Raw genomic sequence first — 16685 nt, forward strand, 5'->3', positions numbered from 1 at the left:
TCTTGAAGAATTTTTGAAGGGATTCAGTGAAGAATGATTCCAGAGATTGTCTCAGAATTTCATCTAGGGGTTTAATTTGCAATTTCTTCAGGCAATTTAATGATAATTTCACCAGAATCTCTCCAGAATTCTTTCGTTAATTCCTTACGAATTTATTCTGTGAATTCCTTAAACAATTCCTCCAAGAATTCCTTGAATAATCCCTGCAACAATTCTTTGGATAATTGCTACAGAAATTTAATCGGGGATTTCTCCAGGAATTTATTCAGAATTTCTTCTAAGATTCTTTAGGGAAATTCTTCTAGAAATACTCAGGGAACTTATGAAAATACTTTAAGAGATTTCTTCAGAAATCTATGCAAGGCTTTCATTGGAAACTTCTTTAAGTAGGAAAATTTGTCAATACTACCCATTTTTTTGAAAATCGTATTATAAATCCAACTTAATTAATTCTAGCTCAATATATACGACTGAAGTAGATACATATATGTATACATATATACATAAATACATTATATAATATGTATTGTATAACCACCACGATATTGCATCGATTTCGCTACAAAGTATAAACATCTTTCCTCAAACTTTGAATCGCTGATGACTCGAGAACCAAGCATGGGAAAACTCATTCGCTCACCCGAATGCCGGCGATGCAAACTAGCAAAAAGAACGCCAACAACCCAATACTGAGTGAGAGCACGGCGCACCATGAACGAACGCAACACGTACGGCTCGCCACCGACGCCACCGAAGCGAATCAGGAGAGAAACAAATAGAGAGCGAAATGAATCAGCTTGCATCGGTGTATACGAAAAGAACGTCCGCTCTCTCAACTACCGAGTGGCATTCAGCTGATTGAATCAAAACGCACTCACTGATTCAATTCCCAGTACTGAATGCTTCCACTGAACGCTAAATGAACGTTGCAAAACGAATGCTCTCGCACCCGACTCAGAACGCAAACATTCGTTCAATATTGGTTCGTTCGCCTTCGGCACTCAGATTCGATAGCGATTCATTCGGCCCTCGTTGTTTGCGTCGCCCGGTGCTCGGCGATTAGAATGAATGGGCAATGTAAGTGGAAAGATTTTGCTTGGCTGGGGGAGAAGCACACTCGCATCAGATTGTGCGTAGATGTGAGTGAGGGATACGCAATAAATTAGTGATTTTTTCCCATCCTTGTCGAGAACTACACAATTCTTAAAATTTTAAGAAATTGCGGTTACGACCGACAAACTGCTGATAAACCGACTACAAAGTGCAAAGTCGTACCTCAGTTACAAGAACTGAGAGGATGTCCTTTACACGTGTTACGAAAAAAAAAAACGAAACCCTACAAATGTAAAACGCCACACATTGGGCGCCAATACAGTGATAGACATTCGTTTAGCCGAGGCCAAAAAAAATCAAGAAAGTGTCAGGAAACTCATACAAAAGATTTTATTATAAAGCTTTTTTATCGTAGTGATAGTATATCTAGTACTGTTTTATAAAAATGTGATACATCACACTTACATATACACTGAAACAAAAACGAGGGTAAAAACCCTTCAAATGTCATTTTTTGCCTAGACATTCGTTTAGCCGAGGTGAATGAAAAATTGGTTTTCAATAGATTTTTTGCAATTTCGTGAGTATATTTCAAGAATATACCCCAAGGCATTTAGTTTATGACGTGTTAGCAAGATAATTGACCTTAAAAGTTTATGTATTTGTGAAATTCAAAGAAATATTATTAAAAAAAAGTCCTGATAAGGAGAAACGATGATAAACAAATTTATTTAAGAAAAATGACTTCTGTAAACACTCAAACGTAAGCTAGATTAGCAGTTTTGAAAAAATGGCAGAGAATTATTGTTAGAAATATTCAAATTATTGCATAAAATGTCATGGAAAAATTAAATATTCTGGTTTTTGGTTGGTTAAAACTTAAAATGGAATTGATAAAAGCTATAATAAATAGTTTTGCGTTGAAATAAAGACGTGCCCTAATGCCTGTGGATTATACCTGTTTGATACTAGCATTACCAAATGAGTTAGAAGACTGCTAAGTGAAAGAACTACAAGAAGTGTCAGAATTTTTGTACCCTGTTTATTTAAAAGCAGATGGTCATACAAAAATGCAAGATATGGTCAAACCATTGGCTTATTTCATTCAATCTGAAGAAATATATTATAAATGAGTCTTAGTTGTGGTTCAAATTCATTTTTAACATGATTTATTTGAAAAGAACGTTTAAATTATGAAACAAGTAGTTCATGCTAGAAATTTGAATACTTTTGGTGCCATTTCTCAAAATGTGAGCCGTCCAATGTATGTTATTTCAGCCAGAATACAGTTTAGAAGATATTCGGAGCTTTTAGAAGACGTAATAGTAGTAAACGCTATGATTTATGCGAGTGAAACCATCATATTTTAGGAGATGAACCAGCCATAGGCTGAAAATCTCGATAATAAAGATAAAAAAAAACCATCATATTTCATCAAAACAATACTTAAATACGTGATTTTTTGATGGTTTGCGTTATTTTTCTCTGTTAAAAACCTTGTTTTTCGTAAATTTTCAACCTGCACTCGTCATGAAACTTTCATTAGATTCTTTTGAAACACTTCCGATAAAAATAACTACATCAATTCTAAATTTGGAAACATTTACAATATTATGACATATTTATATGAGATGCATGTAAAATTAATATGGCAACACTTCCGAAAACGATCAAATTCATGATTAACAAGTCGATCTTTATTGCAGGTCACCATACAAAATGATTTTGTTGGATATTTTTCGAAATTTGTTAGTTTTTTATTATGGAATTCAAAAAATTGTACAACTCGGCTAAACGAATGTCTAGGCAAAAAATGACATTTGAAGGGTTTTTACCCTCGTTTTTGTTTCAGTGTATATGTATGTGTGATGTATCACATTTTTATAAAACAGTACTAGATATACTATCACTACGATAAAAAAGTTTTATCATAAAAACTTGTATATGAGTTTGCTGACACTTTTTTGAAATTTTTTTGGCCTCGGCTAAACGAATGTCTATCACTGTATAACGGACAAATTGGAACCCTACAAATACACATTTTATTTTCCATATCGGGCCACACGTTTGGGAAGTAGATACGAAACATTAAATGGAACATTACAGATGCACAAAACACAAACATGCAACATATAACATTAATTGCGCCCAGTTATCTAAATAGATAACGTAGTCCAATCTCAGGATGACGCGGTTTCATCATTGTTCTTGGTCCATCAGTCAATCCTGTAATCGTATTTCTTCTTACATAGCTAGAATTTGGTCTAGGAATTTCTAATCCTAAGGGAGCTTCTAATTTGGGCAACAACACAAGACCATCTACAATTTTATGTCCGTGTTAGGGGACGGCTTGCGTGTTTTGTACTGAATTGCTCCTGGAATGTTTGGAGCACTACAAATGCACATTAATTTTAGTATAACATACAAAATAAACTCACAAAATGTTCACACCAATTTACAAACGTAACACATTCCATGCAACAATCGAAGAATTTTCCTTGAATTCTATTCTCCAATTCATGGAAAATTCTTAAAACTATTTTACATACTTGTGTGATTGGTGTTATTTCAATCGGGAATTCTAAACTTTTCTTCCGAGTTATGCTGATTATGGCATTATAAATGCCATATCATCACAGGTTTTTTCTTTAACATTCGTATTCAATCGATGAAATGACAGTTCACTCCGAACAAACCATTTCCCCATACAAATTTTAAATGCATTTAAAAAGTAGTTCCCGGGCACCAAGTGTGATGAAACTTTGGATTTCGAAAAATTTTTGGATGGAAATTCCGATTATTAAATAATCTGGATACCCCAAAAACCAAATTTCAATCATGCAGAGGCGCACCAGAGGTGTTCCATGGACGTTCTATGGCGCCAGGGGAATATAAAGAGACTTCAGAGGATCCCAGGGGCATACCACAGGTACTGTAAGGAGTATCAAGAGCGTTCCAGGGGTCTTCTAGAGGTTTCATGGGCGTTCTATGATGTTTAATGGGTTCATGGCGTCCCAGGAGTTTTCCAGGGAGTTTCAGGGACGTTCTAGGGGGTTTCAGAGAGTTTCATGGGTGTTCCAAGAAATTTCAGGGATCCCAGGGGTGTTCCAGAAGTGTTCAAGTGGTTTCAGGGCTATAACTTCGGGTTTTACGAGGTTTTAGAGGCATTCTATAGATGCTTCAGAGGGGTTTTCAAGGGTGTTTAACCATCGATTTTTGACAAACTCGAGATAAACGTAATTAGATGACTATGATGCAATATTTTATACTTGTTGGGATACGACTGGGATGATTTTGCTTCGGAATATTGGCTTTGTAGTCTTTTGGGGGAGTCGGAAACACTAGTTTATGATTTTTTCCTGACGTTTCGGTCCGTATGGGACCTTTTTTCAAGAGATCAATCGGTCAAGGTTTCCTAGTCAAGATGACTTTGCTAAACTCAAAAATGTCATGCGGAAGTAATGCGAACAATCTCCTACCTATCGGGCGGTCTACAATTCAGTCCCTGTTTTCAGATTCATTCACCATTACACCATTACAGGAAAGCAATTTTGACTAGGTAACGTTGACCGATTGAAACCTTCAAAAAGTTTCCATATGGACCAAAACGTTGGAAAAAAATCCTAAAGAAGTATTTTCGATTCCCCCGAAAAACTGCAAAGCCAATATTTTGAAGCAATAGTTTCAAAATATGTTTGTAATCTCATTAGATAAACACAACTTCTGGTTGCAATAGTGGAACTATTGATAAACAATTGAAATACGATTGATCTCCAACATTTTTTTCCGGTAAATTCCGAAAAATTTGACTAATTTTCAATAACTTTTGCTCAAGCACTTTTTCGGAAACGATTTCATGGCACAGAAATAGCCGTTCATAGTCATGCGTGAGAAAGAAAGGGTCAAGGGTTCCAGGGGCATTTCAAGGTTGTTCCAGTGGGTTCCAAGGGTGTTCCATGGGGTTTCTTAGATGTTTTAGGGTCTTCCAGTCAGTTACAGCGGGGTTTCAGGAGCAATGTAGGGGTTTCCCAGGGGTTTCAGGGGAATTCGAGTGCTCAGGAGTGCTCCAGGGAGTTTCAAGAAGTTTAAGGGTGTTCCAGGGGGCTTGAGGGTGGTTCAGAGTCGTTTTATGGAGGTTCAAGGGCATTCCAGAGTGTTCCAGTGGACTACAAGAAGTTTCAGAAGCGTTCTAGGGGTTTCAGAGGGGAGGTTTAGGAATCCCAGGGGCATTCCAAAGGTGTTTCATAAATTTTCAGAGACGTTCCGGGGTTCCAGGGGGTTTCATGGTATTTCAAGACCATTCCAGGGGTTTCAGGATCGTTCCAAGGGCTTTCAAGATGTTTCCGGCTTCAAAGATGTTTCAGGATGTTTCAAGGGTTTTCAAGGGGTTTCAGGGGTGTTTCAAGTAGTTTCAGGGGCGTTTTAGGCAATTTCAGGGGAGTTCTAGGCGTTTTAGTTACCTTTCACGGTGTTCCAGCGGGTATCAAGGGGTTCCAAGAGCGTCCCAGGGGTTTAAGGGACGTTCCAGGATGATGTTGCAGGAGATTTCAGGAGAGCCCAGAAGCGTTCCAGGGCTGTTCCATGGATGTTCATGGACGAGTGTGTTCTAACCAGGCTTGATAATCCTCCTCGAAATCAAAAGAGTTTTGCAACATGCTCTAGAGCGGTGTTTTGCTTTTGCCTCGTCGCGAGGGAGCGAACGAACCCCAAACAGAGAGGCAATAAAAACTGAGCGAGGAAGAGGGGAACGAAAAAAGAGCCGATGATTATTTCGGGTTTTTGAGTGCGATTTTCGCCTCGAGAGTCTTTCTTTGTATGGGAGTGGAACTCGCGAGAGCTTTATGAGTGTGAGTGAACGTGAGAAACACAACAAGAAATTATGAGTGTTGGACGAACTCCTCGCTGCGCGGCAAGCTCGCGCTCGCTGCTGTTGAGGATTTGCATTGTGATTTCTGAGTTTTATTTTCACTCCTCAGAAAATCGCCGAAATCGCTTCCTCATTTTCTCGCGATGGAGTTTCTGTCAAGCCTGGTTCTAACGGGTTTCAGGGGGTTTCAGGCGTTTTGTTCATGTTTAATGACATTCCAGAGGATGTACCCCTGCGACAACCTGAAATCATGAAACGCCATGAAACCTCTTCTAAAACCTTTGTAACTTCCTTGAAAGCCCTAAAAAATCACCATAAATTCCCCGGAAACTTCTCTGAAACTCTCCTGTAACCCTCTGAAAATCCTTGAAACTCCTCTGAAACATCCCTGAGACCCCCTTAGCAGCTCTAAGGAACCGTCGGGGTGTAAATGACAAAACCCTCATTGGAGTAAATGAGGTTTAAAGCAGTGAATCAAAATTCAACCATCGTGCAACAATAACGGCAATGTCGCAACCTGAATTTGTTGCGACATTCTACCCAATGCGACATACGTTTGTCCCAACTTGAACAGAATAGGACAAAGGTCGTGCACTAGGAGTTTAGAGATTTTTAAGCCTTGCATTGTGATTTATGAGCGGTAACTTCGAGTCGGTAAACACTGCAACGCTGCTGAAGATGTATCACCAAAAAGTTTTGATTTTGGGTTAATAATAATTGATTTTTCGCGAGTTGAAAAGTACGCAACAAATTCAGCTTCCGTTTTGTCTGCAACAAAAAATTTCGAGATCATGTCAATATCTGTTACCAGTTGGGATAAAGAGTAATCGCCACGTCTTCTTTGTTGCTTGTTTTGTGCCCCTTTTGACTGACAATTCTCTTCACTGGTTTAAAGTTTTTTATTAGTATTTCATCACATACAAAATGTATGGAGTTTCAAAATAGGTCTTCAGTTAGCCTAGTGGTTAAGGCTACGGATCGCCAATCCGGAGACGACAGATTCGATTCCCGTTCCTGTCGGGAAAATTTTCTCGGCTTTCTGGGCATAGTGTATCACTGTGTTTGCCTCACAATATACTAATTTATGCAAAGAAACCCCACCTATTAATAACTGTCGAAGTACTCAAAGAACACTAAGTTGGAGAGAGACAGGCCAAGTTCCAGTAGTAAGAACGTAGAACCACACAGAAGAAAAAGAAGAAGAAGAAGTTTGAAAATAAACCCAATTTACCCCGATTTATTGTACTTTTTCTAATCACCGTAAACATAATCTTAAAAAAGTTCCTAAAAGCTTGAAAGCTGAAGAGCTTTTTGATATGCTCAGCTCAGCACAGCTCAAAATCGACAAAATGGTCCCCTAGAAGTTATTCCTGTAAGGTTTTCCGAGAGAATCCTTGCAAAGATTCTCAAAACAATCCCTGAATGTATTCCTAAAAGAACTTTTGAGAATGTCGCATGCTATTCATTGGAAGGGGATCAATGGAGGTAGATCTGATAGTATTCTTTGAGAATTTCGTTCGAGAGATACTTGTATTGCTAGTATTTTACCTAGCATTACATAGGGTATTGGTTTCCTTATTAAGCATGTGGCTCCCATTTTCATCCTACGAAAAACAAAGAATTGAAGCGTTGTTTGTTTTGATTCTTATTTTTGTATTTTTCGTTGGAAGTGAGCACCCATGAAAACAAAAAGAACGGAATCAATCGGTGCCGTAATCGCTTGTGTTCGAATAGGATGAATATGGGAGCGTGAGATTACTGATGGCACACATACCCTACTTAAAACTATCGAGTTTGATTTGATAAAACAACATATTCAGCATAAATCGTTAATTTACCCATTTCCATGCCTAACCTTTCTTTTTGAGATAATTGAGAAATACTCACACCGCAGCTTGTCGACCATCTTGCCGGCGCACATGATCGCCAGCGCCACCTTGATCGAGAACACCCGGATCTTGCCACTGTTGTCGCCCGAGTAGGCCGCCAGCAGCCAATTCAGCAGTAGACTAGCTTTGGAATCGACAGGAACTTGTTGCGTCGGGGGAAGACGTTTGTTCAGGTTGTGATAGAGCGACGACACCAGCGTTTCCAGCCGGCTCACGCTGACCTCGTTCTGGTGCTCCAGGGTGTTCAGCCCGTTCTCGCGGAACGCCTCGATCACGTTCCAGATGTCGACCAGGTGTACTACGGAGGGAAAAGGTTTTCGTTAGAACTTACAAAGCCATCTTTTGGGACATTTCCTTAAACTTACAATTTGTCGACTTTTGCACATATCGCAGCTTGCACGCGGTCCTGTACGAAGCGAACCGGATTGTGTCGAAGGATTGGATTTTCAGGTCCTGAAGGATCGCCACTCGGGGCTCCATTTCCATGGCCGAGTGCGATACTCTGAAAAGAGATAAAGAAAAACGAATTTTCAGCAATTTGTAACTCAAATAGGGTCTAAAACTGCTTTCCAAATCTATAAATAAACCGGCATTGGTACTCGTACAATGAAAATACTGTAGGTTTATCATGAATTGAAAAAAAAACTGAAATCACTGCCCATAAATCACGACAATCTGTTTCGCGGAATTTTGCAGTTCATCATTTTTTGCGAATTTATACTGCGTGTTTGCAGCAGTGGTGGAATTACTCTCATCATGAAGCAATTCTCGAGTGTAAAGCCAACACAGGGTTTACTCACGATTCCGAGAGTAAACAGTGTGTGAGTTTATTCGCACCCGGCTGCTTCGTGAGTAAGAAGCAAAACAAAAACAGAAACACTCATGAGTTTTTATTCGTGAAGAAATAGTGGAGGTGTGGGAAGTGCATTTTTATTGTGATTATAATAGCAAATCTAGTGATTTTTTTTTATCTGTATTAACGAGATTTTTAACCCTAGGCTAGCTCATCTCGGGACCCACGCTTTACTTCCCTTCCGAAGGAAGAACTCACATTTTGTGAGTTTGTCGGGAGTGGGATTCGATCCCAGGTCCTCGGCGTGATAGTCACGTGTTCTAACCATCCAACCAGGTCCGCTCCACAAATCTAGTGATTATCCAACATAAACTAATGCTTTATGCTTCATTGTTCCTGAAAAGCAGCACTGCCAGTCGTTAAAATGCGTTTTTCCTCAAAATGCAAAAAAAAAAAAACTCACGAAGCTTCGCGAATCACTGCCAGTGCTTGCCAGCTTTGTTTACTCACGAGTAAAAAAGTGCGAGAATTCTCGGGCCCCTGTTGTTCGCGAGTATGTTTGTTTTGGTTTGTGTCTGCTCAGCTGCAATCTTCATCATTTTTCATCTCTGGTTTGCAGTAACGCGTATTGAGTTTCTATGAATACTCTCATCCCATAGCTTCATTTGCTACAGTTCCATTAATATTTTTAAATTTTTTTGCGACGCATATTTAAAATTTTAATAATTCCACCAATAACCTGATAAGATTGCTCTAATGACTCATTAGGAGCACACCAATAATGCGTGCTCTGATGCCATTTTTTTATCAGAAACCTGAAGCAATGATATGGAAACATCAGCCAGATGTTTACCAATCAAGCTTTGTTGGATAGCGTAACTCCTGGAGAAAGCCTAAAATTGATAGATGATTGAATTTATCGAAAAGTACAAGTAAAACTCACGTAGAAATTGAATAGAATACTTAAGAAATGTGTGTGGCACTCATTAAATATGAAGGCATCCACAAACTTATTCGAAAAATATAAAACAATCATCTCTAGGTATAAGGCCAAAAATTCCACCAGATAGATCTGGACTCGAACCTGGTGTGATGGTTGAAATGCATGCCGTTTTCGGCGCAGGTTCCGAGGACCTAGGGTCAAATACCTCTCCCAAAAGACTTCGGGTCTTTCGATTCGAGCCTTTTCATCAAAAATCTGTATCAATACAGGTTTTTCTGCATCGGCATATTTGAGGGTATATCAGACACCGAGGGTCCTAGATTCCAATAGAAACTAACAAAAATGTACTACTTTTTATGTTTTTACTGGTATTTATTTTTTTAAAACATGTGTGAAAATTCACAAATTTTAATAGCAAAAGTTCTAAGAAAACATGGAAACTCCCCCAGGATATATCTCTAGAAAAGATATTGGAAATCTTTAAAATGTCAAAAGGTAAGATGGACACGACAAACTCTAACAACGTTATGTGCACAGCAAACTTTTATTCAAAATTTCGGTGAAAAACACGTTTGTTAGCTGGATTTCATCAGATTATTCGACAACAAACTCAAATACATATAAGCTCTGAAAAATCTGACAATGATTTTATTTCCCTTTTCCAGCTATACCAGTCGGCCAGTATGTCTGATATAGACGTAAGAACTTGAAGTATTTTTGGCATCTAAGAACCGAAAGAGAGATAAATTTGTAAAAGACGGACCGGTTAGGGTGGTGCTTGGAATCCAGTTTGACTTTCTATTGCGCAGAATTGTAACTTATTCTGTAGCTCAGTTGGTTAAAGCGCCGGACTAGCGATACAGAGTCGTGGGTTCGTATCCCACCAAAACAAGTGCTAATTTTTTCACACATTTATCTCTCACGGTGTGTCTGGTAGAACAAATTTATTACAAAAAACTGGGCATCGCTAATTTTTACGCTACGTGAAAGTTGACGCTACCAGCTTTCATTCAAGCCCAACATCGAAATATTCCATCGAGGGAACTTTTTCATACAAAAATTGGGTATGTGTGTTAAGTAGAAATAGGGATTAATTTGGAACCGTGCATTTTGTATGGGGAAAAACAGTATTCTGAAAAAGTTCTTCGGGATCCCTCGGTGGATTTTTTTGAGGCACCCTGCAAATGAAAGCTGAAAGCCTCTATTTTTGAATAGCGAAAAATTTGACGATGCCTATTTTTTTGTTATAAACTTTTCCCATACACACGCCGTGCTCTCAATTTGCCAATAATTATCGTACTTTGCCTAAAAATACTTCAAGTTTTTACGTCTGAAAAATCTTTTTATTTTTTTTTCTTCAACTGTTGTAACAATATGTTAAGCCTAGGCTACACACTTAGAAAAAATCATGTAAATTTCCGTCACTCTGGATGCACATATTCAAGCAGCACATATGACGTAAATTAAAATGCTCAAGTGACGTAATTTTCTGGCACCTTTAGCTGAATATTTAGTCATATGAAACGTAATGATGGACGATTCACAAATTGTTCACGTCACACCGAACTCAATTTCACAAGCATGGCGTATTATTAAGTGGAGGATGATCTGCGGACCCTACGCAGAGTGCGGAACTGGAGACAAACAGCCATGGACCGAGTGGAATGGAGGAGGCTACTATGTACAGCAGAGGCCACCCCGGCCTTAGCCTGATCGGTAAGGTAAGGTAAGCGTATTATTAAGTCAGAAGACCTATAAATTTACGTCATTAAATTGTTTACGTTCTGTGCGATAAATTTACGTCACAAGTAATTTTGATTTTTTCGTGGTGTGTAGTGTATCCCACACCCTGTATCATCCTAACTAACCTAATATTCTCCATTGCTCTGCTAAAAATTCCTGTTGAGGATCTAAACTAAAGACAGGAAATTAACTTGTTTTTTTTGCAACTGGTTCCATCGGAAAATTTAACCAAAATATTATGTATGGTCCCGCATACAGCAAATGTTCAAAACATACATATTGAGTAAGATCTTGATGGTTGGTCCAGAATAAGAAGCATATTCGATATTTTTCTGTCTTCATTATAAAGCCTGGGAGTGGTTTATCTTTCGTTATTTAAGATGTTTTTTAACACTTTTCAGTAGTTTGAGATTTGCAAAATCTTGGATAGATGATATGAACATTTACACTATATATTTGTTTTCGAAATTTATTAGACATTCCGCGGAATTACGTTTAATTTCGTCAAAATCAATTTTTTTGAGACGAAATTTTTAGAATTTGGCGAAACGAAACGAAATTCAAAATCGTAAATTTCGCCTAGCTGAATTCCGTGGAATTCCGCGGAATTTCGTTTCGAGTTGTATATGGCGAAACTTTTCGGTATACCGCATACCCTTATAATTTACAGCTCTACTGTCTACTAGGGCACTGCATGAGCGATTCTAATTGGAAGCTGTACATATACTTTGTACAGCGCCTAAATGTATTCTATTCTAATTGTACTACATCGAACTGGTTGCCGTTGCGCTGCTTTCACTTTTTACCCTATCATGGTAGAATGATGAGCACGAGGATGTTGATGTGTGGCTGTTGATTGTTCCTGTTTCCAGTCCGATTGGGGGTCCATTACGGGTTGCCGTTCGCAGATGTCCAAGTATTCGGGTTCATTTGAGCCATGGGCTCAAAAGAGGGTCAGCGTCAGCTGCTCTCAGGGGGAAAGAGCAACTGACGAAAGGGCCGAGGCTGGGATCGAACCCATGACCATCTGCTTATGAAGCAAACGTGTAGCCACTATGCCAAGGGCCCCGGCAGATTTTGATAATGTGAAGTTCAAAATTTGGCATAGCCAATAAGAGAAAAGCCGGAAATGACGAACTGCCATTCAAATTTGTCCAGCGTTTCCGGTTACTCAACCCTTTGGTATCATACAGGGAAATGTAACCATTTCGACAGGGCTTCTATTTTGGGCACTTTTCTGCTATAACTCAGTAAATTTTGAACCAATTGGCACAATTTTTGGAACACAGTGAGATACATGTACTCACAATATTTGGAGAAATTTCTGGAAAATTCCTGGAGGAATCACTGCAAGAATACTTGGAGAAATCCCTGAAGGAACTCCTGCAAAAATCTTTGATGTAATTCCTGGAAATATCTCTAGGAAGAATTCTGGAGGAAGTTCTGGACAAATGTATGGTGTAATCCCTGGAGAAGTTCCTGCAAGAATTCTTAGATTAGACCCTGCTGGAATTCCTGGAGAAATTCCTAAATAGAGTATTCCCTGGAAGAATTCTTGGAGCAATCTTCTTCTTCTTCTTCTTCTTCTTCTTAATTGCTCTACGTCCCCACTGGGACTTGGCCTGTCTCGCTTCAACTTAGTGTTCTTTGAGCATTTCCACAGTTATTAATTGGAGGGCTTCCTTTGCCTACCATTGCATGAATTTGTATATTGTGAGGGAAGTACAATGGTATGCTATGCCCAGGGTGTCGCGAAATTTTTTTCGACTGGAACGGGAAACGAACCCGCCGTTTCCGGATTGACGATCCTAAGCCTTACCACTAGGCTAACTGGAGACCGCAATCTCTGGAGGTATTCCTGGAGGAATCTCCAGAGGAATTTTGGGTTTCTAAAAAAAATCCCTTGAGAAATTTCTATAGGGTTTCCTCAAAGAATCCTTGGAGAAATTTCTGGAGAATCTCCCGGAGGAATCTCCGAAGGAACCCCCGGGAAAATCCCTGGAGAAATTTGTGGAGAAATCCCTGATGCAATTCCTGGAACAATCTCTGGAGGAATTCCTGATGGATTGCATGGAGGAATTCTTGAAAAAATCTTGAAGGTATCCATGAGAAATTCTTGGAATTCCTGAAGGAATTGCTGACTTGTCTTCTGAAGGATTTCCAGGAGCAATTCCCGGATCAATTCCTGAAGAAATTCCTGGGGTAATACCTGGAGGAGTTCCTGGAGAAATTCCTGGAAAAAATCCAGGAGGAGAATGCCTGTAGAGTAATTCCTGGAGGAATCACTGAAAGATTTCCTGGAAGAATCTGTAAGAATCCGAAGGTGGATTCTCTGGTAGATTACCTAGATAAATTCCTGGAAGAATGCCTAGGAAAATTTCTGGTGGAATTCTTGCAGGAATCCCTGAAGTAATTGCTGGAGAAGCCTTTGGAAGAATTCCTGAAGGAGTTTCTAAAAGAATCCCTGGAAAATTCCTGTAGAAATTTCTGGAAAAATCCTTGGAGGAATTTCTGGAGGAGTTCCTAAACGATTTCATGTAGAAATCTCTGGAAGGAATTCCTTGAAGAATTCCTGGAAGATAAATTCCAGGAGTAGTCTTTAGAGGAATCCCTGCCTGGAAGAACTTCTGGACAAATTTCTGGTGTAATCCTTGGAGGAGTTCTTGCAAGAACTCTTAGATTAGACCCTGCTGGAATGACTGGAGAAATTCCTAAATGGAGTATTCCCTGGATGAATTCTTGGAGCAATCTCTGGAGGTTTTCCTGGCGAAATCTCCAGACGAATTCTGGATGGAACCCCTGGAGAAATTCCTAAAAAAAATCCCATGAGAAATTTCTATAGGGTTTCCTGAAAGAATCCTCGGCGGAATTTCTGGAGGATTTCCGGGAGGAATCTTCGAAGGAATTCTCGGAAATATCCCTGGAGAAATTTGTGGAGATATCCCTGAAGTAATTCCTGGAGCAATCTCTGAAATTCCTGAAAATATCTTGAAGGTACCCAGGAGAAATTCCTGGACGAATTGCTGACTTAACTTCTGAAGAGTTTCCACGAGCAGTTCCTGGATCAATTCCTGAAGAAATTCCTGGAGTAATACCTGGAGGAGTTCCTGGATAAATTCCTTGATAAAATCCTGGAGGAGTGCATGGATCAATTCCTGGAGGTATTCCTGTGGGAATTCATGGAGGAATCTCTGTAGGAATTCTAGGAGGAATCTCTAGATGATTTTTTTAAATAATTACTGGATGAATTCCTGGAGGAATCACTACAGTAATTCTGGGAGAAATCCCTTGGGAAATTTCTGCAAAAAATCCATTGAGAAATTCATAGAGGAATTTCTGGAGAAATCCTCAAAGAAAATCCTTGGAGAAATTCGTGGAGAAATCCTTGCAAGATTCCTTGAAGCAGTTCGTGAAGGAATTCTTAGGAAATTACTGATGGAATTCCTGCATCAATTGCTGGAGGAGAATCAGTAAGAATTTCTTGAGGAATGCCTGTAGGAATCCCTGTGAAAATTCCAGAAGGTATTCCTAGAGAAAATCCTGGAAGAATGTCTGGATGAATTTCTGACAGAATTTATGAAGGAAATTCTGGAGGAATTCCTGGATCAACTCCTTGTCAACTTCCTGGAGGAATGCCTGAAGAAAATCCTGGGATAATATCTGGAGGAATTCGTCAAGGTGAACCTGGAAAAAATCCTGGAGGAATTCCTGCATCAATTTCTCGAGGAATCCCAGGAAGAATTTCAGAAGTAGGAAAAACTCACGAAAGAACTGCTGGGCACCTCCTGGAGGAATTCCTGGAGATGTCCCTGAAGCAATTCCTGGCTGAATATCTAGAGGAATTCGCTGGAAGAATTCCTGGAAGAATTCCTGGAAGAATTTGAAATAATCCAAAGGAGGAGTCCCTAGAAGAATACCGAGGAAAATTCCTGGTGGAATTGTTGCAGGAATCCTTGAGGTAATTGCTGGAGAAGCCTTTGGAGAAATTCCTGTGGAAACCTCTGGAAAAATCCTAGGAGGATTCCCTTGAAGTCTTTAGGGGAATTCCTGTAGGGATTCCTAAAGGATTTCCTGTAGAAATCCTAAAGTATTTCTTGTACAAATCTCTAAAAATCCTTGAACAATTCCTGAAAGATGAACTCCTGGAGGAATTTTTTAGAAGAATCCCTGCAGAAATTTCCGGTTGAATCCATGGAAGAATTTCTAAAGAAATTTCTGGAGGAATCTCTTGAGGAATTATTGGAGGAATACCAACAATAATTCTTTAAGAAATCGTAGATGGAATTCTTGGAGAAATTTTGAAGGAATCTTTAAAGGGCTTCGTAGAGGAATTCCTTGAGGAATCGCTGTAGCAGCTTCTGAAGAAATCCCTAGAGGAAAAAAAATCCCAAAAGGAATCCCGGAAGTAGTTTCAAGAGGAATTTCTAAGGGAATTCCTAAACAGTTGCTACTGGATACTGGATAAATTCCTTAAGGAGTTCCTTGAACGGGGTCTCCAATGAGCCTAGTCGTTAAGGCTATGGATCGCCAATCCGCAGACGGCGGGTTCGATTCCCGGTCCGGTAGGGAAAATTTTCTCGACTCCCTGGGCATAGTGTATCATTGTACTTGCCTAACAATATACAAATTCATGCAAGGCAGGCAAAGAAAGCCCTTCAATTAATAACTGTGGAAGTGCTCAAAGAACACTAAGTTGAAGCGAGGCAGGCCAAGTCCCAGTGGGGACGTAGATCCATAAAGAAGAAGAATAAGAAGAAGAAGATTATGATGAAGAAGAAGGAGTTCCTTGAAGAATACAAGGAGGAATTCCTGAAGGAATCCTAAGAAGAGTTCCTGCGAGAATATTTGAAAGAGTAAAAAAAATCTCTAAGTTGTTACTGAAAGAATCACGGAAGAAATTCCCGAGTGAATCTCTGGAGAAATTCTTGAAGGAATCCCTGGAGGAATTCCTAGAGGATGTTATAAAGGATTGCATGTAGTGATTCCCGGAGCAATCTCTAGAGAAACCCCTGGTGGAATTTCTAAAAAAAATCCTGGAGAAATTTCTGCAGGAATCTCTAGAAGAATTTCTGGAGAAATCCCTGGAGAAATTTTCAGAAGAAGCCCTGCAGCAATTCCCAGAGGAATCAGTGGAAGAATTCCTGAAGAAATCGCAGATGTAATTCTTCGAGAAATCCTGAAGGAATCCTAAGAAGAGGAACTCCCTGAGGAATCCCTGTAGCAGTTCCTGAAGGAATTCCTGCAGATGTTCTAAAAGAAACCCCAGGAGGAATCCGGGAAGCAAATCCAAGAGGCATTCCTAATGGAATCCCTAACCAGTTCCAGCAGGAAGTACTGGATTGTTTCCTGGAGGAATCCCTGAAGGAATCCTTAGATGAGTTCCTGAGGAGAATCTTT

General features: G+C 39.5%; 1 protein-coding gene across 13 annotated transcripts in view; it reads right to left on the reverse strand.

Annotated features, from left to right (window-relative positions):
* Window positions 1–16685, reverse strand: part of LOC115253624 (dystrobrevin beta) — a 139884-nt gene that overhangs the window by 33764 nt on the left and 89435 nt on the right. For 9 of the 13 annotated variants that reach the window (XR_009999406.1, XR_009999405.1, XM_029867048.2 and 6 more), the window contains exons 2-3: window positions 8175–8311; window positions 7808–8107 (exon numbers count right to left, since the gene is read on the reverse strand). Coding sequence is in view for 11 of the 13 variants with exons in the window: in XM_029867048.2 (XP_029722908.2) it covers window positions 7808–8107; window positions 8175–8295 (421 nt within the window). In the remaining 2 variants the exon portion in view is untranslated. Of the gene's footprint in view, window positions 1–7807; window positions 8108–8174; window positions 8312–16685 lie in introns of those variants that run through there. The other 4 variants (XM_029867076.2, XM_029867069.2, XM_029867064.2 and 1 more) reach the window with 1 other exon arrangement.

This window comes from Aedes albopictus, chromosome 3, assembly GCF_035046485.1.
Source record: "Aedes albopictus strain Foshan chromosome 3, AalbF5, whole genome shotgun sequence".
Classification (NCBI taxonomy): domain Eukaryota; kingdom Metazoa; phylum Arthropoda; class Insecta; order Diptera; family Culicidae; genus Aedes; species Aedes albopictus.